This window comes from Schistocerca piceifrons, chromosome X (genome assembly GCF_021461385.2).
Source record: "Schistocerca piceifrons isolate TAMUIC-IGC-003096 chromosome X, iqSchPice1.1, whole genome shotgun sequence".
In the NCBI taxonomy this organism is placed as follows: Eukaryota; Metazoa; Arthropoda; class Insecta; order Orthoptera; family Acrididae; genus Schistocerca; species Schistocerca piceifrons.
In genome coordinates, this window is record NC_060149.1 from 371,543,478 (window position 1) to 371,565,601 (window position 22,124).

The following is a 22,124-nucleotide window of genomic DNA, read 5'->3' on the forward strand; positions in this document are numbered from 1 at the left end:
AAGACAACATGTATAGTGTTTTTGAAAACATAAGGGCCATAATCACTTAAGTTAACATGGTAATTTCCCTAATAATAATAATAATAATAATAATAATAATAATAAAATTATGGTCTATAATATATAACTGAAATTTCAGTGCAAAGTAATGTGAGATGTGTAATCTGTAATCAGTAACTTTCCTCTGAGTTATTATTTGAACTAATCGGTAAATGTAGCTGAGTTTTGTTATAACGCCGGCCGGGGTGGCCAAGCGGTTCTAGGTGCTACAGTCTGGAACCACGCGACCACTACGGTCGCAGGTTCGAATCCTGCCTCGGGCATGGATGTGTGTGATGTCCTTAGGTTAGTTAGGTTTAAGTAGTTCTAAGTTCTAGGGGACTGATGGCCTCAGAAGTTAAGACTCATAGTGCTCAGAACAATTTGAACCATTTTTTTTGTTATAACTCAGTTGTTGGATTCAACTTTCATGCAAACTATCACCTTTCAACCCGACATAGACCTCTGGTGACCCTGTAGATTATTATGTTGTCACAACCTTCAGGTCCAATAAATAGCTTCCAGTAATAATACATTTCTTGGAATCACAAACTCTAAACTTTCACATTTCAGCCTGATCTAGATATCGGTCTACACTACAAACCAGTCTTCACCACGACCTTCTGAACAAGTAGTAAAAATATGTGTAATATGCCACAATGAAAATTTAAGTGAACTATGAATAACCTGTGAAGATCGTTGAATGCTTTCAATTTAGTGTTCGAAATATAATGCCTCTTTTCTCACCTCTCATGGGTTACCTTGAACTGTGCTGCCATTGGTTTTGTGGTACTGGAATGTCGCAACCTACATTGTTGAACAAAAACATTATGGCCACTTGCTTAATACTGTGTTAGTCCACTTTTGAAATGCAGTACAACAGCAATTCCACACAGCATCAGTTTGACAAGTCCTTGGTAGGTTTCCAGTGATATGTGGTACCATATGTTGACTCGCAGGTCATGCATTTCCTATAAATTATGGGGCAGTGTTTATAAGTGTGCCTGATAGTGTCCAAGATATGTTTAATTGGATTCAGATCAGGAAAATTTGGTGACTGAGACATCTACGCGATTTCACTACCCTGCTCCTCAAACCACTATAGCATGATTATGCCCTTGTGCCTTGAACAGTTATTCCGCTGGCTAATGCCATTGCTATCAGGGACGACATCAAGCATGAAAGCATGCAGGTGGGCCACAACTGTCGTGGTGCTTTCGATTACTACCACAGATCCCATGTGATTGTCCCCTGTACCTAATACTACCCCCACCAGCGCATCTGTGGTGCGCTGCATGGTTCGAGCAGCAATGTGGATGGTGGCATGTCTGGACAGCCATTGTACAACACATCCATTTTAGATACTTGAAAATGGCCAAAGGCCTAAATTGTACAGTTATACATCACATAAAGAGAATGGCAGCTTTAAAAAAAAAAAAAAAAAAAAAAAAAAGAAGACTGGCCTCATGTAACAAGAAACTGTAGCGATATGGCAGTATTGTTTGATCAGCTTGAGAACATGTATGGGTTATCTGCCTCGGAGCCTCACGTTCGACAGTATGCACTGAACAGTGTGCTTCAGAACACTTCTTTTGCCCCCAGCCAACATTGTAGTGTTCTCAGATATTCCACAGGTCACCACCCTATCCTGCTTTACAGAGTGGGCAAGCTTCAGGCCATGTTCTGTGATGAAGCGTGGACTTCAGTCGCCTCGTTGCCTACTCACAGTTTCATTGTCCTTTCACCATTTTCCATAGTTGTTCACAACAGTAGTATGTGAAGAGCTGACCAGCTTCATCATCTCCAAAATGTTCATTCCCAGGTGCCAGGTTGTAATGGTTGCCCAGGTCAAAGTTGCGTATGTCAGTGGATTTCCTCATTTGCAACCTTTATTGTCAGCAGAATGATACCCATTCATCTTTGCCCTGTTCGTATACTTCCCTTACCATGTGTATCACCAGGCAGCATTCGATCTCATGATGGGCAGTGGTCATAATGGCTCACCAGTGTATTTACTGTAGAGAAAAATCACCCAGGCTGTCACTGCGCCTGTCACCACTGCAAACCATTTTGAGGAAGACAGTTCACCTCTCACCCTCTGGTGCCATCCTCTAAGTTTTTTATCATACACCAAATGTCTCTTCTAAGAGTCATCAGGCATATTTTCTCTGTTGTTTTGACACTGCTCCTCTTGTGTTCAGGCAATGTTCAGTCTCAACAGAAAATCTTGGTTTCTCATTCAATAGAATGGTTCCGAAATAGCATAGTGTAATACTTATTTTAGCAACACGTGTTTACAGAGACAAAGAATAACCAGTACCTCACTAGTGAATGAGTAGGATTACTGCATGGTGGTAGCAGACGGACAGCGTGACACACATTGGCTCATGAGACAGTGCAAGTTGGGCAATGATTATGTGGTGAAAAAGTGTACACCAATCTTTCAGTATCTCTTATTGTTACTGACAGCGTTAGAGTCTGATCAAGACCAAGACACACTGTCACAACACTCAATACAGTCTGGGCTGGCCTGATGTTTCGTTACCATATCTCGTAATACAGGGATGGCCAAGAACTCTGCAAGTGTCCGGGTTCTTGCATGCGTACACATCTCTCTCTTCTGACTGCACACTTTCCCCACTACCACACCACACTGTCTGTGCAGTAAGAGACAGAAGAGGGGGGAACTACAAATGCGCCACATTAGACAGCAGAGCCGTCATGCAAATTATGCTGACCAGCTTATGTGCAGCTCGACTTCTTATTATGGTGTATTATACTTTGTTCATCATAAGAATAAACCTGATGTAAATATTACACCATGTATTCTTATGTATTTGCTGGAATCTCTTTGGATTTCATTTCACATGGAGAGGAAGCCTAGCTGCCTCTAGTACAGTCTAGTATGATAATAAAGATATGTTTTATGCTGTGCATTAAGAATACATCAACTGAGCAATAATACGGGACAATAGCTTCACCATCACATTTAACATGGACTACACTGGCTAGACAGCTGGGCCAACTGACCTGCAGTGATGTGAGCAGTTGCACTTACGATATAAAGAGAGACCAGCAGAGAAACAGTATAGCTTCGAATGTCATTTAATTTTTAAAGAGAATGAAAAATATTCAGCAAAACTCCAACAATACCACACACTACTTAGAGGCCCAGATGAAAAGCATGATATGCTCTCATTTGTAGCTACCACAGTATTGTAATTAAAAACAAAGAGTGATGAAAATTCCTAACTTAAACACAGGGTCATTTTTTCTGTGCAATATATTTGTGACGCAAAAGCATATTGCAAGGATTTCACCATATAGTTAAATATTGAAGCCACTGAAGGCATTATTTACAGTCTGTCATTTGGTAATCTCTCAATTTCTTCCATATCCAAATCTGAGAAATACATTTCGGTACTGGAACTGTCATCTGCTGCATTGATGATGAATCGATCAACAACAGAATCCACTAAGCCAACTAAGCAATACATTTTCTCCTCCTCTTTTATGACATGACATTCCTTACCAGCGTTCAACAGTGATATGAGACAAAGCTTTGTGCGTTAGCTCCAGTACATCTGACTGCTTAAATTTCTTGTCATTGCTCACGATAAATCCCTTAACTTGGCTCCAGATCAGTTCTGTTGGGTCTATGTTGCAATGGTATAGTGGCAACTATAAAAATGCAGCATTTGAATGGTGTGCTCAGTCCTGTGAAAATTATTGTTGTCCATGTTTCCACAACACTTGTCACTCTGGCTTGTGTGAAGACCGCATCTGTGGTATAAAACACTGGACATAGTCCAATAAAGATTATTTGATTCTTCATTTTTGTCCTAAAAATGTTTTCTTAATTTAAACAATATTTATTAGCAATCGTTACAGAATATAGATAACTAAGAACTTATATTTGCAATGAAAACTGAAATTTTATGTGCACCATGCAATTAGAAGTATGAAAATGTGCAATTTTAATTAAAATTGTGATTAAATATGTGTTAATTAGCACATATTTGATGAAGTTTACATTTAAAAGATGTAGGTATTCCAAACTGAATGAAAAAAGAACAGCCAAAGTGAGATTTAAACCTTAGTTCAATGGATTAATACTGATCACCATTTTACAACGCTACCGATTCAGCTGTGCATCCCTTATTCAAGTATACCTTGGCTTATGTAAATACAGTTTCTCAGAAAAGTTCAAAGATGAATATATCTGTAAACTTCTGAAAAATATTTAGAACAACTGGTTTCTTGCCACTTTTTAATGGTGTTCCACACGCATGTTCCACTACAGAGAAGGAAGCAGCATCAGACATTTTCACACTACGTATTAACAGTGCAACAGTCAAAGCACAAAAGTAGAGGACTGCAACTGTACACGATATTTGAAATAATAGCTACAAGCTAAAATATGATTAAGAAAAAGTTTATGGCTGCTATACATTAGAATATCTTAAAGTTTCATTTACCATAACATAGTAATGAGATATCTAATATATGAGTAGGGCCTACTTCCAAGAGCGTAACTCCAGTGTACCTGTACTATGGTTGCTGACCAATCGTCATGTTTGTGTTTGTTTTCATCAGGTTTATTCTTATGATAAACAAGGTATAGGAAATCTGATAATCTGAAGCTAATACAACATATCATGAAGAGCAATATTATACTGTTGCTAACTGTCAGTACAAGAAATACACCAAACATAAAAGAAATAAAATAAAATCTGGTTTACAATTGTGTTACACCAGCAATATTATGGACGCCGTTATGTTTCTTGTGGAATTCTTACAACATTTAAGCTGAGCTATAGAAATATGCAAAAACAAAGAGTCTCTATAACACGATGTTAAGGGTGGAATAAATGATTCTTAATACGTTTGAAAGAAACAAATTTTATTAACTATAACTTCTCTACTGGCATTTTCAACAAAGTATATCACAAACAAAACAAAATATTGACCATTATTTATTGTTTTTGGTTTGCTGAACCTATAATAAAATTTAAATCTGACACAAAATGTTGACCCACAGACAGCGTCTGGCAGTTTTGTAGGTTTTTGTCACTGAGATTTACACATAATCATGACTTATTTAATTTCATTATTGGGGAAAAAACCTTACACACACACACACACACACACACACACACACACACACACACATTGATTTGAACATTAATATCACTTTTGCAGCCTCATTCCTCTTCCCGAGGAAAACCTTTGCAGAAGTTCTGGACAGTTTTAATGCAAAGGAATCTGTCTTTTAATCAAGAATTACACTGCAGATTGATCAGTTCTATCTGCAAATGTGCATGGACACTTTCAACTGAAACAGCAAAAAATCTCAAACACATACGTGAGGTTGACAATGTCCTGAAATTGCTTTGAAAACTGTTCCTGTATTTCTTCAAATTTCATATTTTCCTTAAGAGAAATGGGTGATGTAGTTGTCAGAAGTTGTGCCTTCCACAATTTGATTTTCTTTGCAACTTTTTACTGAGACTGTTCAAATGTGCAGTCAAGTCTACTAAAAATGTGAAGCCTGCAGTCCAGCCTGGATCTTCTGATTTTGGTACCTGCTTTCCTTTTTCCTTCATAAACTGCACAATATCGGGTCTTAAATTGTAAAATAATTCCAGGCGTGCCCTTTCGATTTAACCACCAAACTTAACAGTAGTAAATAACATCTCCATACTTTACATTCACTTTGATCAAAAACTGCTGAAACTGGTGGTGTAATAACCAATGTGACTTCAGAAAATTTGCTATTCAGACTACTAATTTCATGAAATGTGCCATACCTGCAAATTTAGCACAAAATGTTTCTTGATATACAAAACAAATGAATCTGGTACAAATCATCTGTTGAGCACTGTAGTTTTTCTTCTTTTTTTTCCCACAGCAATGCCGCAAGCCTATTTTGCACTCCATCATTGCTGGTGCACTGTAGGTGGTAACTGAGACTAATATGTTCCAGTTCAGGCCAGTCACTTTAATTGCCTCTATAATAGTTTTCTGCTAGTCAATCCTTCTTATTGTCTCTCTCACTGAATTTTGATAAGACACAGTACATACAGTTCCGTACAATGAATGGTATGACGCCATTAATAAATATAGACCTTAATCAGAAGCATATAGCTAAGGTAGAATATTCCAAATTTTTTTGGTGTGTCCATTGATGAGAGATTAAATTGGAAGAAATACATTGATGATCTGCTGAAACGTTTGAGTTCAGCTACTTATGCAATAAGGGTCATTGCAAATTTTGGTGATAAACATCTTAGTAAAGTAGCTTACTACGCCTATTTTCACTCATTGCTTTCATATGGCATCATATTTTGGGGTAATTCATCACTGAGGAATAAGGTATTTATTGCCCAAAAGCGTGTAATCAGAATAATAGCTGGAGTCCACCCAAGATCATCCTGCAGACATTTATTTAAGGATCTAAGGATATTCACAGTAGCTTCTCAGTATATATACTCTCTTATGAAATTTGTTATTAACAACCAAACCCAATTCAAAAGTAATAGCAGTGTGCATAACTACAATACTAGGAGAAAGGATGATCTTCACTATTCAAGATTAAATCTAACTTTGGCACAGAAAGGGGTGAATTATACTGCCACTAAAGTCTTTGGTCACTTACCAAATAGTATCAAAAGTCTGACAGATAGCCAACAAGTATTTAAGAAGAAATTAAAAGAATTTCTGAATGACAGCTCCTTCTACTCCATAGAGGAATTTTTAGATATAAATTAAGAAAAAAAACAAAAAAAACAAAAAAATTTATGAAAAAGTAAAAAATAAAAAAATATAAAAAAACACAAAAAAATAAAAAAGTTGTTATATTAACTTAAGTATGTTGTTAAATTAACTTAATTATGTCATGTATTGGAAAATTTGACTCGTTCCACATCATTACGAAATATCGTATTCATGATCCATGGAACTAGTATTAATCTAATCTAATCTAAGTGGCACCAGATCTAACAGTTCCTCTGTCAAGTGTGAATTGCTATTGGCTCCACAAACATAATTCACACGCTGTGCTGTATCTGAAATTGAGAACTCAATGAACTTGTTGGCATTGTCATTTAACTGCCTGTGGACATGTGCTACCATGACAGCTGATGACGAGTTACTGTTTTTTGTGAAAGACTAATTCCACAAAACTTCTATACATCCCATAGTGTCAAGAGTTCCACTGCCTGAGTAATGTATTCTTTCATCAACTTGCTATCACTGAAAGGTTTATTTGATCTGGCAATCTTGAGTGCTATTTTGTAGTTTGCTTTTAATGACATTGGTTGCCAGCTAAAAATAAGGAACAGTGGATGGACTGTAAATTAATTAGATTTCTACAAGCAAATATATACAAATACAAACAGAAGAAATATAGTGATTTACATGGCTTGCTCATGTTGGGATTGGCTCACTGTGCAGCACAGCACCTTTTTAGATCCAACAATGTATTTGCTCATTCATCACCAAAGTAAAAACAATGCACTCAGCATACCTCAGTTCGGATTCCAGAAGGGTTGCTCAGCTGAGAATGCTATTTATACATTCACCCATCAAATAGTACAAATGTTAAAAAAAAGAAATATCACCAGTCCACATTTTTGCAATCTTTCCAAGACAACTGATTGTGTAGATTATGTTGCCCTCTTAGGGAAACACAAGTTTTATGGAACTGACAGTTTTACACACAGCTATTTTGAACCATACTTAACTAATAGAATGCAAAAAGTTATGCTGAATAATTCAAATAATGTTGAAAGTGTAGAAAATTTTATTGACGGGAAAAAAATCGTAAACTTCTATACCTTATACACGTGAATAACCTTCCACGCCACATTCAACAAGCAGAATTGGTACTTTTTGCAGATGGTGCTAATGTTTTAATAAATCCTATTAGAGAGAAAACAACACGAGAGAATGTAATTGATATTTTCCAAAAAATTATTAGGTGGTTCTCAGAAAATGGGCTCACACCCAATTTTGAAAAAGACATATATTCAGTTCTGTAAATATTCATACCAACAATTGATGTAGCACATGAGCTGGAGTCACAAAATAGGGTAGAATGATCCAAATTTTTGATGAAAACTTGAAGTGAAGAAGCGTGTTACTGAGCTTATCAAACAGTTAAGTTCAGCTACTTCTGATCTTCGTATAATTGCTAATCTTGGAAACAAATGAATTAACCTTCTGATGTATTTTCCATATCTTCTGTTCAGCAATGTCTAATGAAATAATTTTCTTGGGTAGCTCACCACTGAGAAAGAAAGTATTGATTGTGCAGTAAGAATAATTTGTGGTGTTCACACATGGACGTCATGTAGCTACATATCAGGACACACATATACACTGATGAAATTCATCATAAATAATCCATCACAATTTAAGGAGAATAGTGAGGTCCATACCTACAACACTTATAGCTGGAGTCACAAATGGTGGTGGTTGAGCTTAGGCTTGTTCTGTACCCCAACCTCACACATTCCCTGATAGCTAATGAGCATTTAATAGTGTTCTGAGTGCTCTGCTGTGAATATCATTGCCAGTGTGAGATTAAATGTGTTCATAGTGAGTTATTTCATGGATTATTATCCCATTTGTTGCGACAAATTCTACATAGGCAAGTGAGAGACAGAATTTGCAGGATAGACACTTTTTTTCAAGCCCAAAGCATGTGTATGCAGATACCACAGCTGTCACTTGGAGCCAGTAACTATAAAATCCCTATCCATGCTGTGATCTGCGTGAACTATCGTCGTTCGTGAATCAAAGTATAGAGGGAAAAACAACCTTTGTTACCCATTATTAAAGCTGTCACAGGCTCAGAAAGAAGTTCAACATGCAGCAATAAAAACCTTTGATCATTTGGCTAATAACATAAAATATCTGATATACAGTGAAAAAATTTCTGTTTGAAAAGTGGTAGCCTGTTTTTTATTTTAAAAAATAAAAAAAGTTTTAAGTGTAGTTGCATGAGTAGCACAAAAAAATAATATATCTATGTATGTTAACTAAACATAAATAAATATACTCTAAACTGACTCCTTCCACAACTTTTGATAAAAGAATCATTCAAGTGATGTATGATAAAAGAATCATTCAAATTATCTGTGAAACATGTAACTAACTCACTAGACAGCCTCTTTTTGAGTGTATATTTCACTGCAACAGCCACTGTACTTTCAAAGTTCCTTGAAACAACTAGAAAATAGCATGGAAAAACAGAGTTGGCAGTATGATTCTGCCAAACGGAATAAAGTCATATCAATCAAAAATTACCGTACCATATGCCGGGAAAAACAGCATTGCATCACAGTGTCACATAATATGTTGCGCTGCACTGAGATGGACCCAAGAAAGCTGAGGCGTGCCAGATAGTGGCGAGGTAGGCTGAGCCCCAGCCCACAGGTGTGCAGCACCTTGTGCACACATGCAGTTTTGCACACCATGGCCGACCCTGCTCTAATGGAATAATATCTACTGTATTAACTAGTGTTGGGGATGAAAAATATAGCCAGCTCTGGTGTTCTCTAAAACTTGTCATTTTGGTAAACAATTGTTTGCCATGTCTTCCTTGCTCAATTTGATTATCTCGTCTGCCAGCCCTTGCCCCACTGTGAGTTTCCTACTGTATTGCAGCTGCTGGAGTACTGCAGGCAAGACCTGAGATACTAGATTTGTGGGACAGCCGCCTGAAGTTATTTGTATTTGAACAATCTAGTTCCAAGCTGTTCATTAACAGCAGTTAATTCTTGCTCTTCTACAATATAAAGGACAGTTTGTATCTTTTTTTCCTCCTGGTACAAAATTAGTAGTTAACACATGGAGATTTATAGGGATTAAAGCTAACTAATGTGATCTGCAAATTTATGAACCACAACAGGTGATAAATGTGCCTTGGATTATGTATTGCATTTATGTATATTATGTATTGTCTCTAGTGGTTTGAGCTGAACCAGAGTAGTGCTTCTGGCAGTATTGAGCTGCACTATTAAAGTATTGATTGCTTGATTTTAGCACTTTGCGCACCAAATAAGCTGATCTAAGGTAAGATAAAATGTAAACAAAATTGAACCACTGCAGCTATGCTGCCTATAAAGGCAGCTAAATAGGATGCATTGATGCAACACATGTTTCTATGAGAAATTAAATGAGAGTGAATTAAATAACAAAGCCAATCAGTCTGAAGTAAGATCTTCACTTCAGCTGCAGAATCAAAATAAATTTCTTTGTATAAGTGGAAGCTACAGAAGAAATTAAGTATCGCCTACTAGCAATACTGCTCAGCCAGAACATTATAAAATTCTATTTCAAGTTTTCATCTTATTTATTTCATCCATATTTATTGTAAGAAAGTTGTTTTACTTTTAATTATCGTTTATGCTTTCTAAAGTGAGTTGTTCTGTTAAAATTATGCCCCTTTTCATAGGAGATTATGTATCTTTTCTTAAAAAGTTTCAGATATTTTCCATTAATTGTTGAGAAAATAATTGTGTGTTATATCGTAATAAGGGCTAACTTCTTTCCTTACCGATGGCTATTGGAATTACAAACTACCTATAGGAAGAAGTACATTGACTGTGATACCAGTTTGGTTATTTTTGAATGGTTTTCTCAGTTAACCTAAACTGATACATCTGTTTCCACACATCAAACACAAGTTCACACAGCAGTCACTCATGTATTTGGAATATTTCTCTTGCTTTTGTTGAAGCAGTAATTGAATTACTACTAAGAGTATTCATTCATGCTTGATTGATGAATGCCGGATGCTGTAGCTGAGCGGTTCTAGGCGCTTCAGTCCAGAACCGCGCTGCTGCTACAGTCGCAGGTTCGAATCCTGCCGCGGGCATGAATGTGTATGATGTCCTTAGGTTAGTTAGGTTTAAGTAGTTCTAAGTCTATGGGACTGATCACCTCAGATGTTAAGTCCCGTAGTGCTTAAAGCCATTTGAACCATTTTTGATTGATGAATACCTATGACAATTCTTAAGAGCCCCTAGAAATACAATAAAATCTTTTATTGATGCCTCATTATCATTTTGCAGTGATGGCCGTGTGCTTAGTGATCCATTCATGAAACTTCCTTCACGGCGAGAATTGCCCGATTATTATGAAATAATCAAGAAACCTTTGGATATCAAGAAAATTCTTCAGAGAATTGATGAAAATAAGGTAATGGATTTACTGATGCTACTTGCATGTCAGAAGTAGATATCTGTTTTAAAAACAAAAAGTTATTCCTTTTTTTAGAGATTGAGGGAGAACTCCAGATATTAGATTAAAAACTAATTATTTTCACAATTTAAACTATTCACATGTATCAGTGCGTATCTCATAAATGTAGATGCAGATTAAACTGGACCATTGCCTTCACAGGCAGACCTGAGCCACTTATCACACTTCATGGACTTACTTAAATCTCCAATTTTCCAGTATGTATCTTGTGATTTTCCAAACCATCGATTATCTAATCTGTAATAGAACAACACTTCCAAATATGGTGAAAAATGGTTGGGGCTTGGAAAGCAACAGAATCATAGCAGAAGATTGAAGTTTGGACTCAATCTGTGACATGTGCTCAAATTACTCACAGTAGAGCTTTGCCAGCAGAAAGCAAAGATTGAGGTTCAAGTCCTGGGTCTGCACCTTATAATAATCTGAAACGTAATTAAATTGCCCAGTGCTGTATCTGGGCATAATACAAGCCGCAAATCTGTGCCTTTCTCATTGCCAGATGGATCATTACATTTTAAGGCTTGTGATACACCATTTCCACTATGCTACATCAGCACATTTTAGCGCACACTCTACTGCAGGTTTAAAATTAAAATTTGGAATGAGGGGTGTATCTCATTTTCTGACACAAGTTGTTATTTGTAAATAATTTAGGAGTAAAGGAGACCATCACCAAATAGCAGAAGTGTTGAATCTGTGCTCATACATATTGTGGACTGGATGCACAATGTTGTGATTACAGTTCGACAGATGGACTGGGTGGGATGGAGCTTGAGCCAGGAGTGGTGGATAGAGGGAGGGAGATTTGGGAGGCAGGAAGGGGGGTGGGGGGAAGCTATCAACTTGAAGGGGGCAGCTGATGTTGCTGGCTAGGAATGTGGGAGTGAGGGGTTGAGGCGTATGCACTAGGCACATGATGTGTGAGTGCAAGAGCCAGTGGAGAGCAGCGTACGATGAAGATGATGTGGAGATGTGAATTGGGAGGGGATGATAGGACAGAGGAAGGAAAAACTGTTGGGAGGGTGTGGGGACAGTGGGTTACGAGCGATTGAAGCCAGGAGCATTACAGAAGCAAAGAATATGTTGCAAGGATAATTCCCATCTGCATAGTTCAGAAAAGATAGCGGTGAATGGAAGGACCCAGGTGACCGGAGTTGTAAAGCATCCATTGAAATCGAGCATTTTGTGCTGAGCTACATGTTTTGTCAACTTTGTTTTAGGCCACAGTTTGACAGTGAACATTCATTCTGGTGGACAGCTAGTTGATTGTCATTTTGACACAAAAAGGTGTGTAATGATTGCAGCAAAGAGGGCAATGTGATATGGATGTTTTCATAGGTGGCCCTGTCTCTCAGTAGTTAGGATAAGCCTGTGACTGGACTGGAGTACGAAGTGTCGAATGGGAAGATTGGCAGGTCATAGGAGTGGCATGGGGGTGATCCAGGATGTTGTGTACATTGGGTGGGAGATGGAATATCACTTCCAGAGGGGTGGGAAGGATCTTGAGTAGGAGGTCCCTCATTTCAGGGCATAATGATAGATAATGACAACCCTGGGGAAGAACATGTTTCAGTTGTTCCAGTCCAAGGTAAAATTGTGTGATGAGGAGGCAGTCCCTTGTACCAGATTCTTGGGTGTGTTGGAGGATTAGGGGTGTGTGAGGATATGGCATGGGAAATCCCTAATCCTCGCACCACGCCCAAGTATCAGCTACAAAAGAGTGCCCCCATCATCACCCATTATCACTGTGAACTGGAACAATTGAAACCTGTCTTTCACCAGGACTGTGATTACCTGTTGCTGTGCTCTGAAATGAGGGACATCCTACTAAACTTCTTAGTCCATCCGTATGCTACTCCCACTCCCAAACCCTTGCCACAGGGATCATATCCCTGCAGAAGAGCAAGGTGCAAAATTGCCCAATCCACCCACCCAGCACAGTTATAAAGTTGATCACTCAGTGAATGAAATTGTTATATTAAAGTGTAATCTGTAGTTTTTATGTACTAGCTTATGTGTATCGTTCTTAATGAAGACACTCCAGCTACGTGTAACTAGAGGATGTAGGTTGTTACCTAAGAGGATTTTAAACAGTTTATGTTTATCATCTATAATTGCAGACATTAGGAGACACTTTTTGAATCTGGCACCTTCAGGCTATGGACCTACATCTACATTTATTCTCTGCAATCTCTATTTCAGTGAGGGGTGGGGATAATTTTTTGTTGCAATCGTGAATGAAGTGTAGGTCTAACTACTGTTGATAAGACTCTGCATAAGCATGAATTTCTGTGATTTTCCTCTTGTGGTCATTTTGCAAGGTGTATGTGCAAGGAAGTAACATGTTGCATTGTATTTATCGCCACCTGTGATTGTGTAATACATTGGTTTCACATCTAATAGCACTTAGAAAATCTTTAGTTCTGAGTCAACATGCCATATAAATACTGCAAGCTGTGCATTGTCTGTTACATCTGTGGTTTATCAAGTAATAGTAAACAATAAAAGCCTGACCTTTCTGCTTCAGTTGATTTTCCAGATCTACAACCACGTCATACATCTAAAGAGAAACTGCATGGTTCGCAGGAGAGCTTCTGTAAAGTTTGGAAGGTAGGAGACGAGATACTGGCAGAAGTAAAGCTGTGAGGACTGCTTGTGAGTCGTGCTTTGGTAGCTCAAATGGTAGAGCACTTGCCCGCGAAAGGCAAAGGTCCCGAGTTCGAGTCTCGGTCGGGCACACGGTTTTAATCTGCCAGGAAGTTTCATATCAGCGCACACTCTGCTGCAGAGTGAAAATCTCATTCTGGAAACATCCCCCAGGCTGTGGCTAAACCATGTCTCCGCAGTATCCTTTCTTTCGGGAGTGCTAGTTCTGCATGGTTCGCAGGAGAGCTTCTGTAAAGTTTGGAAGGTAGGAGACGAGATACTGGCAGAAGTAAAACTGTGAGGACCGGTCGTGAGTCATGCTTCGGTAGCTCAGACGGTAGAGCACTTGCCCGCGAAAGGCAAAGGTCCCGAGTTTGAGTCTCGGTCGGGCACACAGTTTTAATCTGCCAGGAAGTTTAAAGAGAAACTGTTTGCTTGGAGAGGCAAGCTAATTCAAATTGCTGTACCTCTCATATGATTAAGCACTGTGTGCTGGTGAGCAAACATGATTTGAACAAGTGCAGCATTGAGAACAGTATGCCACTTGTTGCAATGGTATGCACAACTTTGTAGTTTGCTCTTAGTAATGCCACATTAGTTGAATGTTTCTCCTCACCAGAAATCTAAAATTAATTGCATATATCTCACGTGGTAATCAAAATTAACAACTATGAAGGACACACAATGCTCTGCATATGAATTTTCTCGCCTGAAATTCCTGTACTTTGCCCTTCAGTGTGGCAATGAGTTACTTTCATGCATCACTGATCAGCTCATCATAGTGCACTATGTATTATGCACCTTATGGTACATGAGACACTGAGGAAACCCATTTTTTTCATCAATTAAGTTTTATTCTTTCCCTCAAAGGTAAAAAGGTAATGGGCTATTTCAGGAAGTCATCTTCACAACTATCTTCTCTACCAAGTCTAAGGTGTCAATATCTGAATTATTTTCAAGTGTCAGCTATGCCACACAATTAGTCGTGTCCACACAACAGTGAAATGGTCTCCTTGCAGGCAGCCTACACACTTGCGCCTGCCCAACAGGTGAGGCAGGCAGCTGTGCCCCATTGGGGCAGAGTTGGAACAGTCTGCTGTAGATCATGGTTCTGTCATTCTCCAGTTGTCAGACTCTGAGAAAGAGGTAGTGTTGGATACCAGGACTTGGGGGAGTCTGGGAAAATGATCTGGCTGACACTTTCATCAGTGGGGCCTCTACAGGTTTGCGTAACGTCTCTCAGTGAACTCATAATTGACTAATGAAGTTAAAGTAATGTATTAATCAATTCTTGGAAATTCTTGAAACCAGAAAAATGCCACTGAAACTTGATTAAAATGCCCAGCAGTGTATCTCGATGGGGTAAAAGCCCTCTTCACAAGAGGGATCATTACTATTTGATACTCATGACACATCATTTATAGTATGCTAAATTTAACTGAAAATGTTCTGCTTATTGATAAGTGGGGACTTAATACATTTTTCTATCTGTGTGAGTGAGTGTGCTACACATATGAAGGTTTGGTGTCACCATTTCGTCATTCCATTTCAGAATAGCTGGTGTAACGATTTTCCTGTTGCATACATTTTAGGTAATTCCTTAAGTCATTTTTAATATTTTAACATTAGTTTTACACTGTGTGTGTGTGTGTGTGTGTGTGTGTGTGTGTGTGTGTGTGTATAGAGAGAGAGAGAGAGAGAGAGAGAGAGAGAGAGAGAGAGAGAGAGAGAGAGAGAGAGAGGGGGGGGGAGGGAGGGGGGGGGTTAATTGGGAGAAGACCAATGCTGCACTTGGAATGCACCAAAATCAATGGCATGTTGCAGTGAGATATTCTTATAGACATATTTAATTATTTGCTGATATCATATCTATTGTAACCTTTTGTTCAATATACTGATTTCAGTTTAGTGACTTTGATGAACTGGAAAAAGAGTTTATGACATTATGTAAGAACGCGCAAACATACAATGAAGAAGCATCTTTGATTCATGAGGATTCAATAGTTCTACAATCTGTATTTACAAATGCAAGGCAGAGACTAGAACATGAAGGTGAATCTGAAGAAGAGGAAAGAGCACGAGGTACTTGTAGTGGTAATAATAATAATAATAATAATAATAATAATAATAAAACTAGAGCTGTGTGAAAACTAATTTTGCCCTTTATTTATAGGATGTTTATAATCAGCCACTCTTCTGCAATCTGTGAGCATTCTCCAATTACTTTACTTTACATTGTTTCCCTGTTTGAAGAACAAGCTTGTTCCCATTTTGTTTGTTGTGTTTAATTTGAAGAGAGACTTTACAATGTTATACATATGTTAATCTATAGTTTATGCATATTGAGAAACTGAACTACAATAAGAGCAATATTTGTTTGTTTTCTAGAAGTTCCTGAGGAAGAAGTAATATCCGATGCAGATTCGTCTGTTAAAATGAAGATAAAACTGAAGAATACTACTCGCAAAACTGAAGTTCAGGCTCGAACATCAGGTAGAAGAAAACGTAGTTCCCGTAAGTATGTGAGTGATGAAGAAGAAGAAGAAGAAGTGTCGTCTGTTTAAATGTGGTATCTTTAGTCTTTATGTTGTAGCTCATTTATGGATGTTCATCACAGTTCCAAGTACTGCATGTAAGAATATTTGTTTGCCATCCCAGTTATTTTTAGATAGTGTATGGCAGGAATGTCACCCAGTATTATAAAAAGTGGAAACTTATAATGCCAGATATTGTTTTGTGAACCTTTCTGTCTTTTGTAAAATTATTTACATTAAAAAGCTTACATTCTGATTGAGTTTTGTTCTTTTTGGTTAAAACTTTGATTTGTGAAAATTTATTTGCTGTTAATAAAAACTGCATTGGCTTCATAGCAGATTTTAATTTGCATCATTTTTGGTTGTATAACTTGAATACCAATCAAAAAATAAATTTTTGTGCTGTATATTAGTCTTGCAACTGTTCTTTCTTATGTTTTAATTGCATTTGTTGTTATGGTTCTTCATTCTCTGCTTATTTAAAAGATTGCTTTTGTTTTGGAAGTAATTATAACAAAAGAAAATAATTTTATGCCTAATGTAGTTGTGTGAAATAATACTATGTAAATTCGTTGGCATAGTGAAGGTGTCTGTGATATTATGAAAAGAAGAATCTGTGTAGCTTGAAAAAAATTAATAACACATTTCAAGCTTCCTAAATTTTGTTTCTTCTGTGCTTTGCACTGTTATTTACTCTTTGAAAATGAGAATAACAGCGTGATCTGTACCCCTCGGCTACAAATATAGTTTGAGCTTCAATTCAGTCACTTTGCTATATGCTGCTATCATGTTTCATGTTTCAATGTCTTGTGGGAAAAGTGATGTGTTTCCCGGGGAACAAGATTTGGACTAATAAATAATAATTTGAACCAAATATACAAAACCACTTAGAAGTAAAAAATAAGTTCTCCATATTCTAGATTTCTTTTTTTAAATTTTACGTTCTGCTCTGCGTTTTATACCATTGTAGACTCTAAGTATGGCAGTTACTCTTATACAAACTGTGCTGTCAGTATTTGTAATACCAGTAGAGTATTAATACAACTTAGTCTATAATATGGTAAACTGTGTGATGGTCATCTGTAGTAAAGCTCATTTGGGCAAAGGGATGTGTACTGTGTTTTACATCTTCGCTGGAACCATTATTGTAGATCTGTTCTTGTGAAACTTACTGCTGGGATCGAAGTGGTATAGGAACCGGCTTTTAATTATAAAGTAGTTTTACTAACATATTGCAGTTGAGTGAAGGAGTTGATGGTTTTATTTCTTTGTGTGTGCTGCTTCACAAATAAATGTTACATAGTTGATATCTACCTCTTTGCTCAGTGGCAAGAAGAGAAAAAGAACTAAACTGGCTTAAAATACAAAAATGTTGTTTAAGTTGACCTTGTTACTTGCCAGAAGTTATTTCCAAAACCAAATTGTTGCATAAATCTGTGCAGTGCTTGACTAATTAGTCAGTTTTTGACCAATGATGTGAATTCTTTTCTGACTCAGCAGAATAATTCTTACTAAGCCTTATAGTACATTTTCTTGCCATCTTTAGTAATTTTTTCATTACTGAGATGTCTAAAGCAAAACGGAAGCTGTATTTACTGATCTGTTGCATCTTGCAAATTTCTGCTCAAACAGTTTTGTTCCAGAATGTTTCTATACAAATTAATGTAACTTTCTGAACAAAATATATGTGGTAATTACCAAATTTGTTACCTTTATTTTGCATTGGTAGCGTGCTTGGAATATATTTCCTATGAGCTATCAACACAGTGTTGTTAAATGGTTTACTAGTTGTGATGCATGAACTGATGGTGGCCCCGCTCCTTTCCTCGCCCCCCCCCCCCCCCCAACCCCAAACACATTTCCTACTTGTTATAGTGGAATACACGTGTACTTGGATGTGAAAGAGCTGTTGTAACCTGTTGTCATTAAGAGGTGGTGTGCCAGGGCGCACCTGGCCATGGTCGAATTAGGATTCGTAGGCCTGATTGTAGTTCCATGTGCTTCTTGTGTTGAACACTTGTAGCTGAGAGTATGTGTAGACAGCAAGTAATGTTTTTGTGCTTGCTTACAGTGTGAGTCCTGAAATCTTAGCTTTCATCCATTGAAGGGATCACATAAGACATTTCAAACCTTGGAAGCAAAGTGAGATTAGAAAATCATCTCAAAAAATAAAGCAAATTTCTTTAATATTTATGAGATTTGTCAAATACAGATTACACTCTAATTCTTTTCTGCAAAATGATTGTAATAGGTATGTAATAAAAATGTTCCAGATGCTTTCCATGAACTGGTTTTCCTTCACATCTTCGCCCGTGGATGTGTGGTGACCTAATTATGATTAACTGCTTTTGAATTGGATGCTGTAAACTAGTACGTATTTGATGCTCCCATCCTTTGTAGACTGTAAAGAAAATGGGATGAGAAGAGAGGACAAATATTAAGTGAATAGCACACATTAAGTATAATGTGAAGTAGGAACATTTGTCTTGACTCTGCTTAGATGTTGAGAAGAGAGAGAGAATAAAAACATCCCCCTTCACATATGTTTATGTAAGGAGACAAAATTAAATTCTATGCTACCAGAAATGGAATAAAGTTAGTGCTTATTATAGTTCACTGGAATTTTTGTCTTCTGTGAAATAAAAGTTTCCGATTGTTATGATTACTTACGTAAACTTCATCTCAGAATCACTCATGTCTCTCTCTTTCCACTATTGTGTTTTTAACACTTCTTAATAAGACAATCTCATGAATTTTATCTTTATCAATCAAATTTTTTAAACACGACCATTTTATCTGATTTTCTGAAATGAAGTGCTAACTTCTACTTTTCTACTTTTGTAACAGCTGCATCTCAGATTTTTACTTCCAGGTAGGTGATAATATGCTTAGTATCTGGCATGTCTCAGCTGTCTGCATTGAAATTTCTTATATTTCTCAATTTATGAAATCTTGATCAGTGATTAAATATTCATCATTAGGATGAATAGATGTTCACACTTACCCTTCTCGCTTAATATTAGGGGCTAGTGCATTTATATAATAAATTGATTCTGTAGTAAGGAAATAGGTCACATCCTTTATGTGAACACAGTATATGGAACATTATTAATCAGCAGATTGTTTGCGAGGTCTGAAGTACGCTGATGTTGAAAACTTTCTTGTGACTATTCAAATTATACTAAATTTAGTATAGAAATTGTCAAATAGGTTCAGTGGCATAAAAAGTTTTGATGGTGTTTTTTTGAATCTGCATGCAGGCTAATGGTTCTGAGACATTAATGAAAAATGAAAGAAGATCACCATGAATTCATCAACCCAACAGGGTGAAATTTTATTGACACACACTTTAGGATGTATACAACAAATGATCACACTGACAGAGCGATACGCATCTGAGTACAGTCAACAGGACGTGCAAAATGTCAGCACTAGCACCCTGTACACCCTCCTTCTGCAACAATGCAGGCCGCAGTTCTCCCATGGTGATGAATATAGTCTTGGAGAATGGCCTGCTGTGCAGTTTCCACCTGGTGCCTCAATTGTTCGAGATTTCCTGCTAGTCTTGCAGACCACACAAGATGATGTTTCATTGAGTCCCAAACATGCTCAATAGAGGACAGATATGGGGCTCATGCTTGCCAGAGTAGTTGACATACACCTTGAAGTGCAAGTTGGGTGGCATGGAATACATGTGAATGTGCATTATCATGTTGGAAAAGCACATCGCCTTGTTGGTACACAAAGGGTAGCATGACAGATTGAATGATGTTTTGGTTGTAGCATGCTTTGTTCAATGTTCCCTGTATGATCATGAGAGGAGAACAGTCATTGTAATATACGGCTCCCAACACCATGACACTGAGTGTTGGCCCTGTGTGCATCTGATAAAGACAAGTCTCCGTTCATCCATCCATAAATGCCTGTCACAATACCACTGGAGGCGGGCTGCACAATATTGAGGCACGAGTGAAAGACATCTAAACTTCATGAAGGATTATAGTGCTGTTTCACGGAGACGGTTGCGAATGATCCTCACTGATACCCCCAAAGTAACAGTGTCACTAATTTGCTGTGAAGTCATGGTGCAGTCTGATACAGCACTTTGTAAGATGTGATGGTCTTGGTGTGCATCTGGGCACTGCTGCTGTCTGGACTCAAACTGACAGGCATGGGCGCCTTCTGCTGATCGCTGGCGACAACACTTGTGCATAGTGGAGAGCTCTCGCCCCACACGTAGTCTAGTTCTGTGGTATAACCACCCAGCCTTCCACAGACCCATTATAATCCCTCACGCAAACTCCATCAATTGCACAAACAGTTAACGTTCACGCTGCTGCAGCATGCTAACAGTGTTGCAGACACACGTGGAGCTCCGTATGCCATGGAAAACTGGCAGTTACTGGCTCTGGAAGTGAGCAACTGTTGTAAACATTGGAAAATTCCACAGTTGAAAACACAGTTCCTGGTTTGTCCGCAGTATGTTTGATCATTGACTTCACTGTCCTCTTGTAGTGTCCTGTGCAAGTGTGACATACCTGGGTCACTTGTGTCAAGGTGTTCTTTTCTCATTTTCTAGGAGAGTATTTTGACTGGCATAGTCGTCTTCTTCAGGTGGTCCAATACAGTGGTCTGTGTGTGCTCATTGCAAGGATTCCATCAAGATTATGAGGTGTTGCACTCTTTAAATAGTCTGCATCCATCTTTTGACAAAATTTATTTTCCTGGATATTTGTCGTTATTCTATGAGACACACTCATCTTCAATGTTTCCTTGGTCTGACATATATGACTATGAGATCTTAATAAATTGAATGACAGATCATACGTTTTACTTAAAATGTGTTTGAATGGACTTGTGTGCGCAGCACCAGTAACTTGGAACGTGTGCACCAGAACTGGTCGTGAAACTCCCAAGTATTTGTAGACACTGATTACCTCTAACACGTTTGCAACATTTCCTCAAGATGTGAGCATGTTTGTGTGTACTCGTGAATGGTATCTGTGGAGTATGTTTTGTTTGTTTTTAAAGTGAATCTTATTAGCCTGTCTGATATTCCTTCAAATTCTGTGATATTGTTTTTGTTTTTCACATTTACAATAAAACTCACCTGAATATTCTCTCCCTATAATATGGCATATGCTCTGCTTTTAATTTGTTTTGCAACACTTCTGATAACTCTACTGCAGCCAAATTGAAGTTATTTAACTGCTCTTCCAGCACCACTGACATCTTTATACCATAAAGTCCTGAAATTTATTGCTACTAAATAAAATTAGTAGACGCAGCAGGGATTGTAAGATCTGTTTTATTGTTTATTAAGCCCGACTTCATGTAGCAAATTGCAGATACAGTAGTAACTGGGCATAACTTATGGCTTAAAACCATTGCCCGAGTTCCTTCAGTCCACTACTCCTGAAGATCAATCAACTAGGCCAGAGTATTGATTTCTCAGGAAGTTGCAAATTGCAATAGAACTTCTGGCAGACCTACCCACAGTATATTGGCCCGTCATGACATGCTGTCCATCGATAAAATTACCTTATGGATAATATTGGCTGCATAACTTTTGATTTTCATTGTGTCATCTCATCAGTTAATTAAATCTTTTTGAGATATGTCCAGTTTATGTAT

General features: G+C 37.7%; 1 protein-coding gene across 4 annotated transcripts in view; it reads left to right on the top strand.

Moving 5' to 3' along the window:
* The window catches only part of LOC124721359 (ATP-dependent helicase brm), a 439,280-nt gene extending 422,534 nt beyond the window's left edge, over positions 1–16,746 (top strand). For all 4 annotated transcript variants that reach the window (XM_047246290.1, XM_047246292.1, XM_047246291.1 and 1 more), the window contains 3 exons: positions 11,121–11,247; positions 15,861–16,038; positions 16,345–16,746. In XM_047246290.1, the coding sequence (XP_047102246.1) occupies positions 11,121–11,247; positions 15,861–16,038; positions 16,345–16,520 (481 nt within the window). In that variant the 3' untranslated portion in view covers positions 16,521–16,746. The remainder of the gene's footprint in view (positions 1–11,120; positions 11,248–15,860; positions 16,039–16,344) is intronic.
* Positions 16,747–22,124: the final 5,378 nt, after the last annotated feature.